This window comes from Narcine bancroftii, chromosome 7 (assembly GCF_036971445.1).
Source record: "Narcine bancroftii isolate sNarBan1 chromosome 7, sNarBan1.hap1, whole genome shotgun sequence".
NCBI lineage: Eukaryota > Metazoa > Chordata > Chondrichthyes > Torpediniformes > Narcinidae > Narcine > Narcine bancroftii.
This window is the reverse complement of record NC_091475.1, coordinates 43,479,096-43,496,495: the sequence shown is the minus strand read 5'-3', so window position 1 is coordinate 43,496,495 and position 17,400 is coordinate 43,479,096. Positions and strand designations below refer to the sequence as shown.

General features: G+C 40.5%; 1 protein-coding gene across 14 annotated transcripts in view; it reads left to right on the top strand.

Annotated features, from left to right (window-relative positions):
• The window catches only part of reps2 (RALBP1 associated Eps domain containing 2), a 185,784-nt gene extending 168,659 nt beyond the window's left edge, over nucleotides 1–17,125 (top strand). For 8 of the 14 annotated variants that reach the window (XM_069889872.1, XM_069889868.1, XM_069889878.1 and 5 more), the window contains one exon: nucleotides 483–2,832. In XM_069889872.1, coding sequence (XP_069745973.1) covers nucleotides 483–568 — 86 coding nt within the window. In that variant the 3' untranslated portion in view covers nucleotides 569–2,832. Of the gene's footprint in view, nucleotides 1–482; nucleotides 2,833–11,358; nucleotides 11,439–11,524; nucleotides 11,778–12,316; nucleotides 12,890–16,392 lie in introns of those variants that run through there. The other 6 variants (XM_069889870.1, XM_069889875.1, XR_011341795.1 and 3 more) reach the window with 5 other exon arrangements.
• The last annotated feature ends 275 nt before the right edge of the window (nucleotides 17,126–17,400 follow it).

Sequence of the window (17,400 nt, the reverse complement as noted above, 5' to 3'; positions counted from 1 at the left end):
AATAGCTTAGTAGACATTATGATTGTAAATGTTTCTGTGTACATCTTGAATGTCTAATCTTCAAATTACAATGGCCGCATTCCAAAAGCCCTCTTGTTGCATCTAGAATACTTGGAACATACTGGAAAGGTGATAAATCATAAATAAAGGATTTTAACAATATCAGTGTTTGGCAGTTAGTGCCTTATAGCCTCCCCACTTACTCCAATTTATTATTTCAATTTTTATTGAGTAGTTTTTATTGTTGGATAGTAAAAGGAGTGGTCATGTAGCAATATTAGATGGCTTTTCCATTCTGTGCGTCTCAGAGCAAGAACAGTGATTTCCAAAAATGTTAAAGTACAGAATTACAAATTTCTTGGAGCATAGTGGATCAGTTCTAATAGTCCATCCAAAAATTAATAGAGGCATTTCCATGGCCACTGCTTCAATGTTGTCTAAAATAAATGCATTGATCAAATACAAGCATTAATTTCTTACAGGAAGTTCGCAAACAACGGATTGCACTGGAGTCACAGTTGGAGCACCTTCGACCAGTCCCACACACATGACTTCACCTTCCAGATAGTAACTCTAATGGGAACTCAAATGTAAGGACAATATATATACTGAAATTCTGATAGGTACTGGGCAAGTGAAAATACAATAGGGGCCAATATGACTTTACAAGCTGTCATTTTTTACATGTTTGAACATCAAAATAGAAACATTTATACAATACCAACACTAATATTTGAACTTATAATATTCACTTGTTTAAAGCACATCTTGCATGATAAATAACATATTTTCCAATGGATAATATAATGCATATAGAAAAGCACAAGACATGTTTGGCTCCTTTGCATGCATGGTAAACCCAAAAAGAATTACCTGAAATTTTGTTAAAGCATATTTTTCACATATTCCCCTATTCTGAAATGATCCACAATTTACAAATGTGATTCACATTCTCCCAATATGTTGCAATTTTGGACTTTTTTTTCCAATTTAAATATTCATTAAGTACATTGAAAATTGTGGTAAAGATAGGTTTTTTTTTCTACTGAAATGTTTAATGAAGATAATATGAATATTAAACTGGGTATTTTCTTGTTTTCTAAATGTTCCATACATTTTATATTTTCCTAAATTTTGATTTACCCCTTTGGAATAGAGCATTCAGCATTTGGGCAGCTGTGTGCTGTTGCAATAATAGATGTCATATCGCTGTGGTTTAAAGATACTGTTCTATTCTCACCCCTGATTCATGGCTTTGAGGACAAAATAAGTATTTTATACAAATAACAGAGACTCTTGGGAATACACTACTCAGTTCAACACCGATTGTTCTGACAATAATCACTATTGTTTGAATATTTTCATCTATTTGCCTTGTGTTAATGTGCAATATTTGTAGACTGATTCTACCTTATGTAGTGTTTCATTAAACAGAAGTGTCAGAGGTTGTAGAATATATTTCATTCTGAACAGTAGTTCATGTTATTACTTGAAAATGATTTGGGGGTTGATGGTACTCTGTTAGAATGAATTTGCACACATTTCTTAATCCGCCATACACCTGTATGGATATTATAGGTGATGTTTTCAATTGGCCCTGTGAACATGGGGGTTGCAGTTTTCTGCCTGTTTTGGGTAGCACCTAGCTCTGGTTTGCCAGGAGTCCAACCTGAGCCAGGCAACCCAGAAGCCCCATTCTTGATTATTCCTGGATGACCAACTTCCTACCCCTTGCAAGCTAAAACTCCATTTCTATTCTAACTTGCACCACCACATCCACCCATCATACTTTCGCGCACTAACCTACCTTCCGTTTGAGTAAAACCTCAAGTTGAAGTTCATCCTTTGCTTTAAAATTCACCAATTGCTTTGACTCTAATCTCCAATAAGATATGTGAAGTCCTCAATTCTGACAGCTTGATTGCCCCAAATTTTAGTTGCTCCACGACTGGCAGCAATTCCTTCAGTTGTCAAGGTGCCTGCATTCAGAAATTCTCTCCTAAACCTCTGTCTCTTTTTTCATCCTTTGAAACCACTTAAAGGCTAACTCTTCGACCAAGCTTTTGGTCATCCCAATATTTCTTTATTTGGCTATTTTTTGACACAGTTTCTTTGAAGCACTTCCCTTTATTAAAGAGGCTACATCTCTACAAATCGTGTGCAGCAAAATGAATCTAAATTAAATATTTTGCATTGAACAAAAAAATCAGAGCAATTAATTTCTTCCTGCATCAAATGTGCAAAACACTAACTTGCGGTATACATTCATGCAAATTACTTTCTCAAACTGCATTGAAATTTTATGCTTGTGCACTGTAGAATAAGATAGGGACAGTTCTGTTTGTGCACTGTAGAATAACATAGGTACAGTTCTGCTTGAAGAGCAGTAGATGTTGAGATTCAGTGCCTCGCCTTCTGAACTTTCAATGAAATCATTTGAAATCTACTCTCTCTCAGAAATATTTTATTGCATTATTTCTCAGTAACCGAAAGACAATACTCACTAGCATTACCATGTTCGACTGTGATCTTATATTAATGCAGAGGATCTGAATGTTGGCAACACAAAGGAACTCCTAATGGATAATTCATGACATCATCTGAACCCTTGTTAGGAGATTGCTGCCCTGCAGTTACTGCCAGACGTCCATTGTTCTCTGATTTATTTGAACAGTCCTTCAAAGCTGTCATGTACTTATTATACATCTACTGTTTCATACACCCCAATCTCACAATCTGTATACTTTCTCACAACCTACTGAAAGAATAGACTGTCTGCTTTGTGGTGCTGTAATATCGTTTTATAATAAATGTATTGTAACTCATTGAGAAGTGCTTGGCATCTCAGACAATTTATACAAAAAAGAGCAAACAACAAACTGCTGGAGGAACTCAGCAGTTAGACAACATACTTAGGTAGAAAAATCAGTCAGCCTTTGAGGTTGGGACCTTTGATCAAGATTAAGATTTTAAAAAAGGTGAAATTATATAAAGGGTGGAAGAAGCTGGAGAAGGGGTCCAGAGATAATGGAGTATCGGACAGAAGATGTGAGACAAGTAGATGGAGAGACCACTAAGAAAATGAGGGGAGAAGAAGAAAAGTAGAAAAACAAAATGTAGAGGATAAAATGTAGGCAAAGAAGGAAGCAGTGGAATCAGATCAGATGAGGGTTGCTAAAAACGGGCAAAAAAAAGTGACGCTCCTGCTGTTATGTTTAAGGATGCCCAGGAGGAATATGATGTATTGTTCCTCAGGTTTACATTTGCCAGCACCTTGATGTTTGGACTCATCCTAACAATGGATGAGGCCAAGGATAGGTATATCAAGATTCAAGATTCAATATATTGTCATTGTAATAAAACAGTGTCATATGAAATTGCTTTTGCCTGCTGAAAGATTTGCCATCGGCAGAAATTGCCTGAAGCGCGTCACAGTCAGAGAAAGAGAAGAAAAAGAGAGACCCTCCCAGAGTCACTTAGTGTCTGTGGATTTGCCTCCAGCAATTCTGCAGCCTTCGCATCCACACAGAGTCCAGTACAATCCATTGGCAACTCGAGCTCCAGATCTGAACTTCCGACACAGTCAGGATCCCTTCAGCACCTCCTTGAATCCCAGTTTCAATACCTGGTACTCCTTCAGCCAGTTTTGAGCCAATCTCCAGCAGTCCACAGCCCGGCACGAATCTCCCAACAGCAGTCTCAAGCAACCTACAACCTCCGTGGGCTCCTCGTCTCGAGTTGCCAGCCAAGAGCCCCCTCACTGGTACGCCACCGTGGTTATCATCCAGTGGGTCGTCGCCTCTGCTTCTCAGATGGGGGATGGTCCCCCTGTTTTCTGGTGCCCTGCTCCAGTTGTCCACTCCCCTGGAGACTGCAACCCCTTGTGGTTGCTGCTAATCAGAGACAAAGCCATCTTGGGCGCAGATTCTGCTGTCGTTGGCTCCTTTAACAGGCTATTCAAAGACGGTGTGAAACTGATGGCAGTTGAATGGGTGGTTGGATCCCATGGGAGCTCTGTATTTCCGCTCCTTGCTCCACAAGGGTCTGCACCAGCGGCAGCACTGCCGTTAAAGTGGCTCCAGCAGGGCCGCCATTTTGGTCTATGTATCTGTGTAGGAATGGGTGGACCAGTTAAAATAGTCAACTACAGAAAGCTCACTTTGGACCCGTCCACAAACAGAGTGTCGGTGTTCAGTGAAGCAGTCATCCAATCTGCATTTGGTCTCCCCAATGTAGAGGAGGCCATTCCAAGTACATCAAATGTAATAGATTGGGTTGGACAATGTGCATGTATCTGCCTCATCTGGAAGGTCTATTTCTGGCCACGGATGGAGGTGAAAGATGAGATGTAGGAACTTTTTGCACTTTCAGTCACAAAGGGTCCCAACCCAAAACGTTGACTATTTCTATCTATGAATGTTGTCTGATCTGCTGAGTTCCTCTAACAATTCATTGTTTGTACAAGTTTCCAACATCTGCAGGTCTTTATGTTTCTCTGAAACAGAACAGATCACAGTTAAGCTGTGATATTTTGGTGTTCCTTATTTTCACGTGTACATTTTCAGTTTACTCCGAAAATATGAGCAATTTCTCTGTAATTACTGTAGGGTTCACCTTGGTGCAAAACATGATAATTTTCAAAACTTGTCCATCACTCCCTTCTATCTCAATCACACTCAACATCTCCCAATTCACACTTGTGAGGCAGTGACTATAATGGAGGAATTAACACTTTCCAGTCTAAAACAATTCTGATAATGATTTTAGTTAAAGAAATGGAACCATAATCAAGCACTTGACTCACACTATGGAAAGTAATGTAAAGGTAATTACCAATTTTAAAGCAAAGACAGAATTCTCACCTGTCACAGCTCTGTCATTGAGTTTAGTGAAAGTGTATTGTATTTGGCGTGGACACAAAAGTTTCTAAATTGGATACCACTGGCAACAGTTACCTTTGTCAAGGTGCTTTAATATTTTCAGTTTACTGTTTTATGTGTATCAGTGCCACAGGTTGTGCTGTTTACCCAATGTATCTTTAAGGGATGTGACATCATTTCATTACCCATTTCACACACCATATTATCCCATCAGAGATTCTTTTCTTTGGCTTGGCTTCGCGGACGAAGATTTATGGAGGGGGTAAATGTCCATGTCAGCTGCAGGCTCGTTGGTGGCTGACAAGTCCGATGCGGGACAGGCAGACACGGTTGCAGGGGAAAATTGGTTGGTTGGGGTTGGGTGTTGGGTTTTTCCTCCTTTGCCTTTTGTCAGTGAGGTGGGCTCTGCGGTCTTCTTCAAAGGAGGTTGCTGCCCGCCAAACTGTGAGGCGCCAAGATGCACGGTTTGAGGCGATATCAGCCCACTGGCGGTGGTCAATGTGGCAGGCACCAAGAGATTTCTTTAGGCAGTCCTTGTACCTTTTCTTTGGTGCACCTCTGTCACGATGGCCAGTGGAGAGCTCGCCATATAACACAATCTTGGGAAGGAGATGGTCCTCCATTCTGGAGACGTGACCCACCCAGCGCAGCTGGATCTTCAGCAGCGTGGACTCGATGCTGTCGACCTCTGCCATCTCGAGTACTTCGACGTTAGGGATGAAAGCGCTCCAATGAATGTTGAGGATGGAACGGAGACAACGCTGGTGGAAGCGTTCTAGGAGCCTTAGGTGATACCGGTAGAGGACCCATGATTAGAGCCGAACAGGAGTGTGGGTATGACAACGGCTCTGTATACGCTTATCTTTGTGAGGTTTTTCAGTTGGTTGTTTTTCCAGACTCTTTTGTGAAGTCTTCCAAAGGCGCTATTTGCCTTGGCGAGTCTGTTGTCTATCTCGTTGTCGATCCTTGCATCTGATGAAATGGTGCAGCCGAGATAGGTAAACTGGTTGACCGTTTTGAGTTTTGTGTGCCCGATGGAGATGTGGGGGGGCTGGTAGTCATGGTGGGGAGCTGGCTGATGGAGGACCTCAGTTTTCTTCAGGCTGACTTCCAGGCCAAACATTTTGGCAGTTTCCGATCAGAGATTAATGAACAGATATATGGCTTAAAAAAATCACTCCTATTGTTCACCTCTTTTTGCATAGCACAAATTAATTCCACCTAAAATTAGATTACTGCAGGCAGTGAGCTTTCTGAGCGCACAGGGTGGATATACAAAAGTTGAGCACATGCAGTAAAGTTGATATTATGTTCTTGGCATGTTATGTTCATTTCCCTTCCATGCCAATATCCATAGAAACACCAATCACATCTAGCCATCCAAGACCACTACCCATCAACTGATACAATCTTCCACTCATTTTTTACAAAACACACAATAGAATTTTTGTCCAGTCTGTGAGTGCATTCTGGACCTTTCATCATGTTTCTCCAAGCTGATGAAAATTGTGTCAAATGGAACTCAACACTCTGTTGGCACGACTTGCATGAAATTCTACAATTTATGTACAAGTCTTGAGACATTAACCTTCCTTGAGGTATGTTCCTCTGAGTTTTCATTGCTGGTCATTATACACTTGCTTGACCAATGCTATTTCAAAGTCTTCCCTTTGAGTTTCCTTGGCAACTAACCTTACCTTCAATGGTTAACCTCCTCCAGTCATCTAATCCACATCCCAGTGCATTTCCTCCATGATATCCTCTGAAATGCTAGAAGAATGCAGAGGAAAGGCCTTTCAGTGCACTTACACACATACAGTATATTCTACAAACACAGCAAGTGAGATTGGTCTCTGCACCCAGATTATTTACGTAAGATACAGTAGCTGCCCAACCATAAACATCCTTCATCCAGTATTGCATCTTAATTAAAAATGTCTTTCGATTTTATGTGTTACTGAATATGCTCACCCCATATTAAGGAAGGAAAGAGCAGACAGTGGTCACAGCTTTATAACCCCGTCCTGATCGATGTTACGTTATCCTTGTAAGCAAAATTAAATCTCTAGATCTGACTGTTGGAACATCCCGGTATTCTCAGTGGAAATTTGCAGTCAGATGTTATAGTCAGAAAATCTGGCTTGGCCACCTTCCTTGATGAATTTTGCTTCCAGTACATGAGAGAAGATCCTGGCATTGGAATTTATCTGATGGTTTCCAAGATAGGATTTTGTTACAGCAATCCAGTGTCACTTGTCCTCTCATCAGACTTTACTAAACACCACCTTGTGAAAGGTGGCATAGATCAGCACGCAGACAGATCAGTACATTTGAATATCGCAGAGAGATTTATCACCCTCACACGTTGTGTTGATCAAGAAACTAAAGCCCCATAGGATTCAAGGAAAAATGGGAAATAAGATTACAAAAATAGTTTAATAACTGAAGGTAAAAGTCAATGAGATTTTGAGATGTGACAACTGTGTGCATGGGGTTAATGGGGCAAGATATAACATTCCTTACTTAATATGAACATTTGTAAGGGTGATGAATAAGAAGCTTCCTGATGATGCCAAGACTGGAACGTAATGATCGTGAGGAAGAAGATTGTTGGCTACAAGAAAGTACCAGGAGCCAAGTTAGATATGACCAGGAATATCAATCAAAAGTCAATCTGGAGATGTGTGAACTGGTCCATTTATGAGATCAAACCCAGAAAATTGCTGTGACCAATTTTTCTTTGAGTTCAAATCACCGTAACTGTAACAGTTTTTGATGTTCAATAAGAATTTGTATTCCAGATAATTCCAGAATTTAAAGAGCTTGACCAAAAGGGCAACTCTTTCACTCACAGAATAGCCCATATCTGGGACAAACTGACAGAGAAAGCGCTAGAAATGGGTACAATTTCAACGTTCAAAAAACTAAGATTCAAGAATCCTTTATTATCATATGCACAAAATACCCAAAATTTGTTTTCCTTTGCCCTGTAAAGGCACACAAAGAGGTGCCACCAGACCAATGGAATGGTTGGACTGATGTGGGATCAGTACCGAGAGAGTGTCTGGGCTGACATCAGAATAACCAGGGGAATAGGTCCACTTCACAATCTGTCCTGGGCTTGGCTAAACTGGGCACTTTTAAAGTCCAAGCAGTGGAGCAAACTGCTGGTCCTATTTCAAGGTCAGGGTCATGAGAGGGTGATGGAAAACATGGTGTTAGCCATGTTATTTATTGGTGGCTTTGGAGGGCTGGTGGGAATTGTGGGGGCTAGAGTGGATCCTGAACAACATTTTGTATTGCTATCAGAATCATTCGAAAGTCAACCTCAATTTATATTGTCCCTGCACAGGTAAGAAAAAAAATGGCACATTGATTTAACCAGCTCCTGCCACATCTAAATTTTGAGGGGAAATCAAGCTTATACTGTAAATTAAACCAAATTACCAACATAGTTCACTGAACTATAGTCAAGGTTGTTTTATTGGACATAATCTCAATATATTTTTTCATAGAACTGGGTGTTGTAATCAAGTTTGCTATTTTGTTCAAATAACCATTAACTATAGCAGATACATATATTGAAGATGCAGTATTAATGATTAGAGAATATCAAGATCAGGGTATTGAATTTGGATGACCATCCCTCGTCAAATTGAATGGTGGAGCAGGCAGAAATGACTACTCCTGTTCCTGCATTTCCATTGGACAACCCCTTCCTGATAGTAAATAGATCTTACCGAATTATAATAAAACATTTAGGTTGTGCAGAAAGAATTCCATAAGATTGGCCATAATTGCTGACGTGAAGCAGAAGAAGTGTGGTAAATGTTTTCACTGGTAGTTGTCAGGATCAGTTATTGAGTCTGGAATTTGTCCAAAATATTCTGTTTGAGGCTGTATGGCTGACGATAGGAGGTGCTATACGAAAGGGCCAGTCATCCATAGCAAAATTTTGACTGTTTAGTTTATGCAAGATTTGTGTTTTGAATCTGTGTTAACGTATCCTGCCCTCTGAGAGTTTATGCATGATCTATTGGTAATTTTATGGGCCATAGGGAATGCGGTAAACTGCCTTAGGAGTTTTCAACAAGTTGGTCCTACTCTCTGGGAAACAATCTGTCAAAATGATGTACAGACTTCTTTGTATAGTTAACCACAAGACCAGAATAATTTTAATTCATATGTGCTTATGCTCGGGAGTTGGAAAGAATTAAAATGTCCATTGAAAGATAAGATGCAATAGGCATGAACATGGAACAGACATTTGGGGCATTGTGGAACAAAATACATAGAGTACAGTTAGGAACAATTTTGTCTCACTCTACCTGGTGGGTGAGATCATAATTCCCATGAACACATTGAAATTCACATCTCCCACCTCAGTTGACATTTGTTTAAGGCAGCTTTCTCATAGGATGTAAGTGAAACCCAGAAATTAAAACAAACGTGGACTCAAACTGAAACTTTCCCCATGCTCTTGCCTTCAGAAAACTAACCCCTAATTAAATTTATGCTCATCGAGAAACAGAGAAATTGCAGGGGCTGGAAACCCGAAATAAAGCAGAAATTTTGCCTCCCCTGTTCTGATGAAGAGACATCAACCTGAAACGTTAACTCTGTTTCGCTCTACATTGATGATGTCTGACCTGCTGAGTAGGTCCATTTTCTATTTTTATTTTTACAGTGACCCACCGCCCTGCTTCACCCCATTCTACCACCAGCATTATATATGGCCACAAAATTGTTGACCACAGGATCCTATCCCTCCTTGACTACCACCTTGTTCTCAAACTAAATAGCTCAAAAGTCTGGGCCTCTGTACCATCTTCAAGGTGAATGGGGAAGAGCCCGTGATGATGTTCAAAGGCTGAGTCCATTCCTTGTCCTGGGCAACATTGAGACTCAACCAACATAACTTTAAAAATTATCACTTTGTTGTTGAAGTTTGCAAAGTTGGTTTCAGTATTTCTTATTTTACAAGATTGAATACAAAGAGCCAGAGGTGATTCTGAGATTGTGATAAGTGCAGTATATATTTGATTTTTTTTTCCTTTCTCCTCTCATCCATTCTCAAATCTGTTTCTGTGATAGTTACAATTCATTTCTGCACAGCAATCCAGCTGGGATGATTTGTAGAAGACCACTTCTTAATTGTGACCCCCATTGACCTCAGTTGAACAGTTAATTTGAAAAGTGCATCTGCTAAAAAATGCTCACAGGGTTATACATTGACAGCCACGAACAACACTTTACTGGACTGAACTTCGTAAAGTGCAAATTAGTAATCCTTGCAAAACCTCAAAATAGGTTTCTAAAAATACCTGTAAGGGGCAGGCCACTATTCTGTTGCCACATTCTTCTCGGCAAAGGAATAGAAGTTCCCTGCGCTCTGAGGCTCCTTTACATGGCGGCTGATCAGTTCACTGTGATTTGAGGTTTAACCTCAGACTGTTCTGCACAAAGAACATAAAATAATTGAAGCAGGGGTTAGCTATTCAGCCCCTTGAATCTGACCAACTGTTTATTTGGAGCATGGATAATCTATTTCAGTGCCACTTCCCTCCACTCTCCCTTGTTCTTTGATTCCTTTCATATCTAAAAATCTGCTGATCTCCAATAAAGTCAGAGGCTGAGCCTCCCAAGCTGGGTCTCAATAAAGGCTCCTAACCACAAACATTAATTACCATTTCTTTCCATGATCCTCTGAATCTCTCCAGCTTCTCATTGCTTGCTCAGAGCATGTCAAAGATTCACTACTCTCTGGACAAAGGAATTTATTTTTCTCTGTCCAGAATGTCTAGTCCTTTGTTTTGAAATAATGTACAGCTTCTTGATGCCACAGCCAGGCATTATACAAACTCCACATCCACCTTGTCAAACACTTTAAAAAATTTGTTCCTCTGAACTGCAAGGAATATAGGTTATATTTACCCTAATGTGCCAGTTGCCCAAATTCTGCTTCTTCCCACACTTGACAATCAAAAAGAAAATTGCTGGCAATGAGGAAGGAAAAGGGTGAAACTATTTGATCCAATTTTTTCTCTATAATTCATTAAAATATCTGGAATTTGTTGAAAAGACCATTGTTAACGCATTGGATTTAGTCAGGAACTGATAATGGGTGTACACATCCAAACCCCATTCAGCATTAATTTTACATTTGTATAAACCTATCACTGGAGTGGATGCTGAGGTCAGTTTTTTAATAATCCCATCTGAGGTACCCAGCTTTCTACAAACTAAAACTCAATTTTCTTTATGGACTCTTGCTAGAAGAATTTCGCAACTGAGTAAAATTGTAAAGGTTTGACCAGTTTCAGCATTTGATTTCATTGAAACCGAACCTATAGAAGACATTGTTGGATGTTCTATAAGATCATATTTGTGCACTTGATTGTTTCTCATTTCTCTTAGTACAATCTAAGAATAATGCCTGCAGGTTAAACATTGACAAGTAATTCTGTTCTTCACACAGGAGGGAATGAATGAATGAAATGAAACACAAAACTCTGCAAATGATGTGATGGTAGTAAAAAGATAAAAATGCTGGAGGAACTCAAGCGTTGAACTGAATGAATGATATTTATTGTCATACACAAAAATGCAAAGTGCACATGCTATGAAAGTCTTACTTGCTGCAGTTTTCCAAGTAGGTCACGTCTCCAGAATGGAGGACCATCGCCTTTCCAAGATCGTGTTATATGGCAAGCTCTCCACTGGCCACCGAGACAGAGGTACACCAAAGAAGAGGTACAAGGACTGCCTAAAGAAATCTCTTGGTGCCTGCCACATTGACCACTGCCAGTGGGCTGATATCGCCTCAAACCGTGCATCTTGGTGCCTCACAGTTCGGCGGGCAGCAAACTCCTTTGAAGAAGACAGCAGAGTCCATCTCACTGACAAAAGACAAAGGAGGAAAAACCCAACACCCAACCCCAACCAACCAATTTTCCCTTGCAACCGTGAGTGCCTGTCCTGCGTCGGACTTGTCAGCCACAAACGAGCCTGCAGCTGACGTGGACATTACCCGTCCATAAATCTTCGTCCGCGAAACAAAGCCAAAGAAAATACACAATATTTAAGAAGAGGAAACGAAGTTAATCAGAGTTGGCAATAAAACGTAGTGCATAAGTCTGTTGTATCACTCGCGCAGACAGATCTTTTGTGGTCTTGAAGTAGTGTGAAGAGGGTAGTGTAGGGAGGTTCAAGACCCTGATAGTTAGAAATAAAAACTGTTCTTGAACCCAGAGGTTCCAGACTTCAATCTTCTGTAGCTTCTGCCTGAAGGTAGCAATGCAACAAGAGATAGCCTGGGTGATGGGGATCTTTTATAATATTGACTGCCTTATTGGAGCAGCACCTTATATAGAAGTCTTCATTGTTGGGAGATCAGTGTGCGCAATGGCATTAACTATGTTTGCTTCTTTCTGCAGCTTTCTACGTTCTTGGTTATTCAAGATGCAAACCAGGATGAAATGCAACCTATACTTTCCATAGTATACCTGTAGAAGTTCAATAGATTATTTGATGACATCCTGAATCTTCTCAAACTCCTTAGAAAGTAAATCCACTGGTATGCCTTCTTCATGGTTGCTTAAATGTTCTGGCCCCAGGATAAGTCCTCTGACCATCACGGTTTGGTATGGGAATACCAATAGCCCTGAGCTTAGAGCTCTGCAAAAGGTAATGGACATAGCTCAGAACATCACAGGTAAAAATCTTCCCCACTATCGAGAACATCTACAGGGAGCGCTGCCATCGGAGAGCAGCAGCAATCATCAAGGATCCACACAACCCAACACATGGTCTGTTCTCACTGCTACCATCAAGAAAGAGAAATTCTGTAGGTGCCACAAGACTCTCACCATCAGGTTCAAGAACAGCTACCCCTCAACCATCAGACTCTTCAACATTAAACTCAATCAGGGACTCATTTAAAGACTCTTAGTTTTGCATTTTATTATGTTTTTTTTCCTCTTTATTGCACAATCAGTTATTTACAATTTTTTACATCTGTACATTGTGTATAGTTTTTTTTGCACTACCAAAAAGTGATAATTCTGCCTCACCAGCAGGAAAAAGTCTCATGGTTGTATGTGATGTCATGTATGTACTCTGACAATAAATCTGAATCTGATATGTGAATCCCCATGAATTGTAGGTACTAACCCTCTCCACTGCCTTCCCATCAATCAATACAGTTGATCCCTTGGCTTCCCTTTCATGAGTCCACAATCAGCTCCTTGATCTTGTCGTCTTTGAAAGCACTATGCAGCCAGGGTTTATGTTCATTCTCTATTCGATCTTGTCATTGCCTGGTATTCAGGCAATAACAGTGGTGTCATTATCGAACTTGGCTACACTGCCTGGATATCGAGGGAATTAAGCAGGCAGCCTTGTGCTACCCCTGAGCTGATGGTCAGCGAGGAGGAGATGATGTTAGCAATCTGCACTGTTTGGTGTATGCTGATGAGGAAGTCAAGGATCTAGTTTCAAAGTGAAGAACAGTCCCAGATCTCCAAATTTGTTTTTCAATTTGATGGTGTTAAAACACTGAGCTACAGTCAAGGAACAATAGCATCAGCTGATCTGTTAAAGGTGCAGGGTCACTTTTAGTCATATGGCAGATGCTTCATTTCAATCCATCCTGCTAAATGAACCAAATGGAGGGTCAAGGTGTTGGACTTATTGCCACAGGTATGAATCAATTTTGAACAGGAGTTCCATCTTCCATCATGGTTGCAATTATTTCATTCCATTTCTTATCTACCCCCTATTCTTCTTAATGGCTGCCTGCTGTTTCCCCTCTCCTATACAACTTCTTTGCACTTGCATAGTCCCCGTCGTTTGTGCGCTGTAATGTCAGATCAGATTTAACACAGTGGTGCACAGACTGACAGCAAATGCACAAGCCTTATTCTGTGATTTGCAATTGTACCAGACTGAATTAACATGTTCAGTGCTGGATTAAACCAACTGCAGATTAAAATCAAGTAGCCTCACACAGCAATAAAGACAAACCGTGCAAATTGAGAAATGGCTTCTTATGAATCACATACTGCACCGAATGTCTGTTTCTGTGCCCTAGCTCTCCTGCTGAAGTATCAGTCCATAGATTCCAGATTACCCACGTGGCCATTCTTTGAGTGTGAAACATGGCAGAGGAAGCAGCCAATTCAACATAAGTCATCCACTTTTATTCAGGACAGATGTATATCCATTCACTAGAAAATGAACAGCATTGGGAACAATAAATCTGAAATTTCAACTCTAACATCTACATCTCTACACCAAAGACACAGTGACAGTTTTTGTTCAAGGGCAATGGATGTTCCTAGCAAAAGGCCAGCATTTATTCTCCATCCCCAATTGACTGACTAGCTGGATCATCCAAAAAAGTAAGGGATTAGTAGGTTAATTGGTCATATGGGTGTACTTGGGCAGCATGGGCTCGTACTTTACAAAGGCCAGTTACCGTGATTTAGATAAGAACTCAGAAGGTATTGCCGGGATGGAAGACACATATGACCACTTAAATTCAGATTTATTGTCAGAGTACATACATGACATCACATACAACCCTGAGATTCTTTTTCCTGTTGTCAGGGCAGAACTTTGACTAATCAGTAGTGCAAAAACTGTACTCTAGAAAAGAAAGAAATGTTTACAAACTGACTGTACAAGCAAAATAAATATTCAGTAATATATAATGTGCAAAGTCCGAGACCTTAGATGAGTCTCTGATTAAAGTTTAGGAATCTGATGGTGTAGGCATAGCAACTGTTCCTGAACCTAGTACAAGTCTTGTGACACCTCAACCTCTTTCCTGATTGCAGTAGCAAGAACAGAGCATGTCCTGGGTGGTGTGGATTCTTGATGATCACTGCTGCTCTCCAGCGGTAGCATTCCACGTAGATTTTCTCAATGGTAGGGAGAGTTTTGCCTGTAATGTACTGGTCTGTGTCGACTGTCTTTTGCAGGGCTTTCTGCTCAGAGATATTGATAACCCCATACCAAGCTGTGATGGATCCAGTCACCACACTTTACCTTACACATCTGTAGAAGGCTGCCAAGGTTTTTAATTTCATCCCAAACCTCCACATACTCCTGAGGAAATAAAGGCACTAAAGACGTGCTTTTTCCACAGTGATATTCATGTGCTGGATCCAGAAAAGGTCCTCTGAGATGGTGACTTCCAGATATACATTCACTCTCTGCACTTCTGATACCTCCAGTGGTCATTGGATCATACACCTCTGTTTTCCCTTCCTAAAGTCCACAATTAGCTTGTTGGTTTTGGTAACATATAGTGAAAGTTGTTGTTAGTGCACCATTCAGCCAAGTTTTTATTCTCCCTCCTGCACAATGACTCATCGCCCTATTTCTATACAACCCACTACCATGGTGTCATCAGCAAATATGTAAATTGTGTTGTACTAAGCTACGCAGTTGTAGGTGTAAAGTGAGTAGAGCAGGTGGCTAAGTATGCAGCACTGTGGTGCTCCAGTGCTGATGGAGATTGTAGAGAAAATGTTCTTGCCAATCTGCATTGATCAGGATCTGGAGGTGATGAAATCCAGGATTTAATTAAACAGTGGGTTATTGAAGCCCAGATCTTGGAGTCTACTGATCAGTTTTGAGGGGATGATGGTAATGAATGTCAAATTGTTGTTGATAAAGAGCATCCTGATGTATATTCATCTTTGCTGTCCAAGTGTTACAGGTTTTTGTGGAGCCAGTGAGAGGGCATCTGCCATAGACCTGTTGCTGTTGTAGGCAAATTGAAATGCATCCATATTGCCACTCAGCCAGGAGCTGATCTGCTTCAGCCCCAGCCTTTCAAAACACTTGATCTCTATGGAGGTAAAGATCCCCTCATGAAGGACATTCTAACTCCCAACACATCAGGAAGTCATTTAGTCCCGGAAACAGGCCCTTTGGCCCACTGAGTCGGTGTCATCATTAAGTATTCATTTAGACACATCCTACACTAATCCCTCTATTCTCCACATGTTTCCATTAGACTATCACCTCACCTACCTGAGGGCAACAATAGCTAATTAACCTACCAACCCATAGTGAGATATGGGAAGAAATTAGAGTATCCCAGGAAACCCATGTGGTCGCAGTGAGTATGTGCAAGCTTCACACCTAGAGAACCTGAGGTCAGGATTGTACTTGGGTTGTTGGAGCCATGTGGCAGCATCTCTCCCAGTTGCCCCACTATTCCACCCATATTTGGGTTTAAGCCCTACCATTACTACTGTGAAAATCATCCCTAGTTGCTGGTTCCAAATGGACACTATTGTAACATCACTGGATTGCAGTTAACTTCCAACTTCATTGCAGGCATTTCACAGGCTGATCAAATGGCACATTTAACATAACCAACCGGGTTTGAATGTCAAAATACATCTGTTATATCTCATTCATAACACTTATTTTGTTGGTGTAATTCTTCACCCCTTTTTTCCAAAAGTAGATTGAATTAATTCTCTGTCAACCTTAGGCTTGGAAGTAAAGTAGATCATTTGCCAAAAAACAAAGGGACCCCAAGTAGACCATCTTGGAATCTTCAGGTACACAGGAGACTACAGATGCTGGAATCTGAAGCTAAACACAATCTGCTGGAGGAGCTCAGCATATCAGGCAACATCAGTGGGAGAAGAAGAATGGTCAGCATTTCTGGCCAAAACCTTTCAAGTCTTGAAGCTCAAAGGAGCACTAATGGAGCAACATGCAATTAGGTGGAACCTTTCAATCCAAACAACTTCATTGTTGAACTTTTAAGTGCAGTCACAGACCTGAAGATTCAAATGGCTGCCTTTTGTTCTGTAATAGCTCGAATTCAGTGTCTACCCTCCTATTAATAGCAATGAAATGAATGACCAGATCATTTTTTAGATGTTAGATGAGAGCCCTAGAAACTTTTGAAAAACAGTTGCTCTGAAAGTGTGACACTCTCTCGGCAAACCCTTGAGGTTGGTATCTAGAAATGCAACCTCACAGGCTGGACGTGCTCCAAAGTTGCCTCCAGGAGGAGAGATTACCGTGGAAATGTAAGTGAACCTCCATTTATTCTACATGTCTGACTCCACATCAGTAATTTTATTGTTATAAGTAATGGCATCTCTTTTTATTTTTCTGTCAGTGAAAAATATTTAGGTAGCGAGTAGTGGCAGAAGTCTATGGAAGAATTGGCAGTAGGTGTTGAGAAAGTTTCAGTGCAAAAAAAATTCATGCCACTGGGGATGGTAATTTTTATTTATTTAGTATGACTTCATCTTTTATAGGTTGTTTAAAGGTCAAACAATTGAATCACTGAAGTGTTCAGTACAAGATGTAACAGGTGTGGTCAATCTGGAAAAGATTTGGTATTGAAGGAACAAGCAACAGAAATAAGATCTGTAAATCTGCAGAAACTCTCATAAAATCAGTGGAATGCTATTTAAAATAGCTTGTCTGGGAATTTTTTCCTGATCATCACAGACGAGAGCAAAAAGTCCAAAAGATTTCT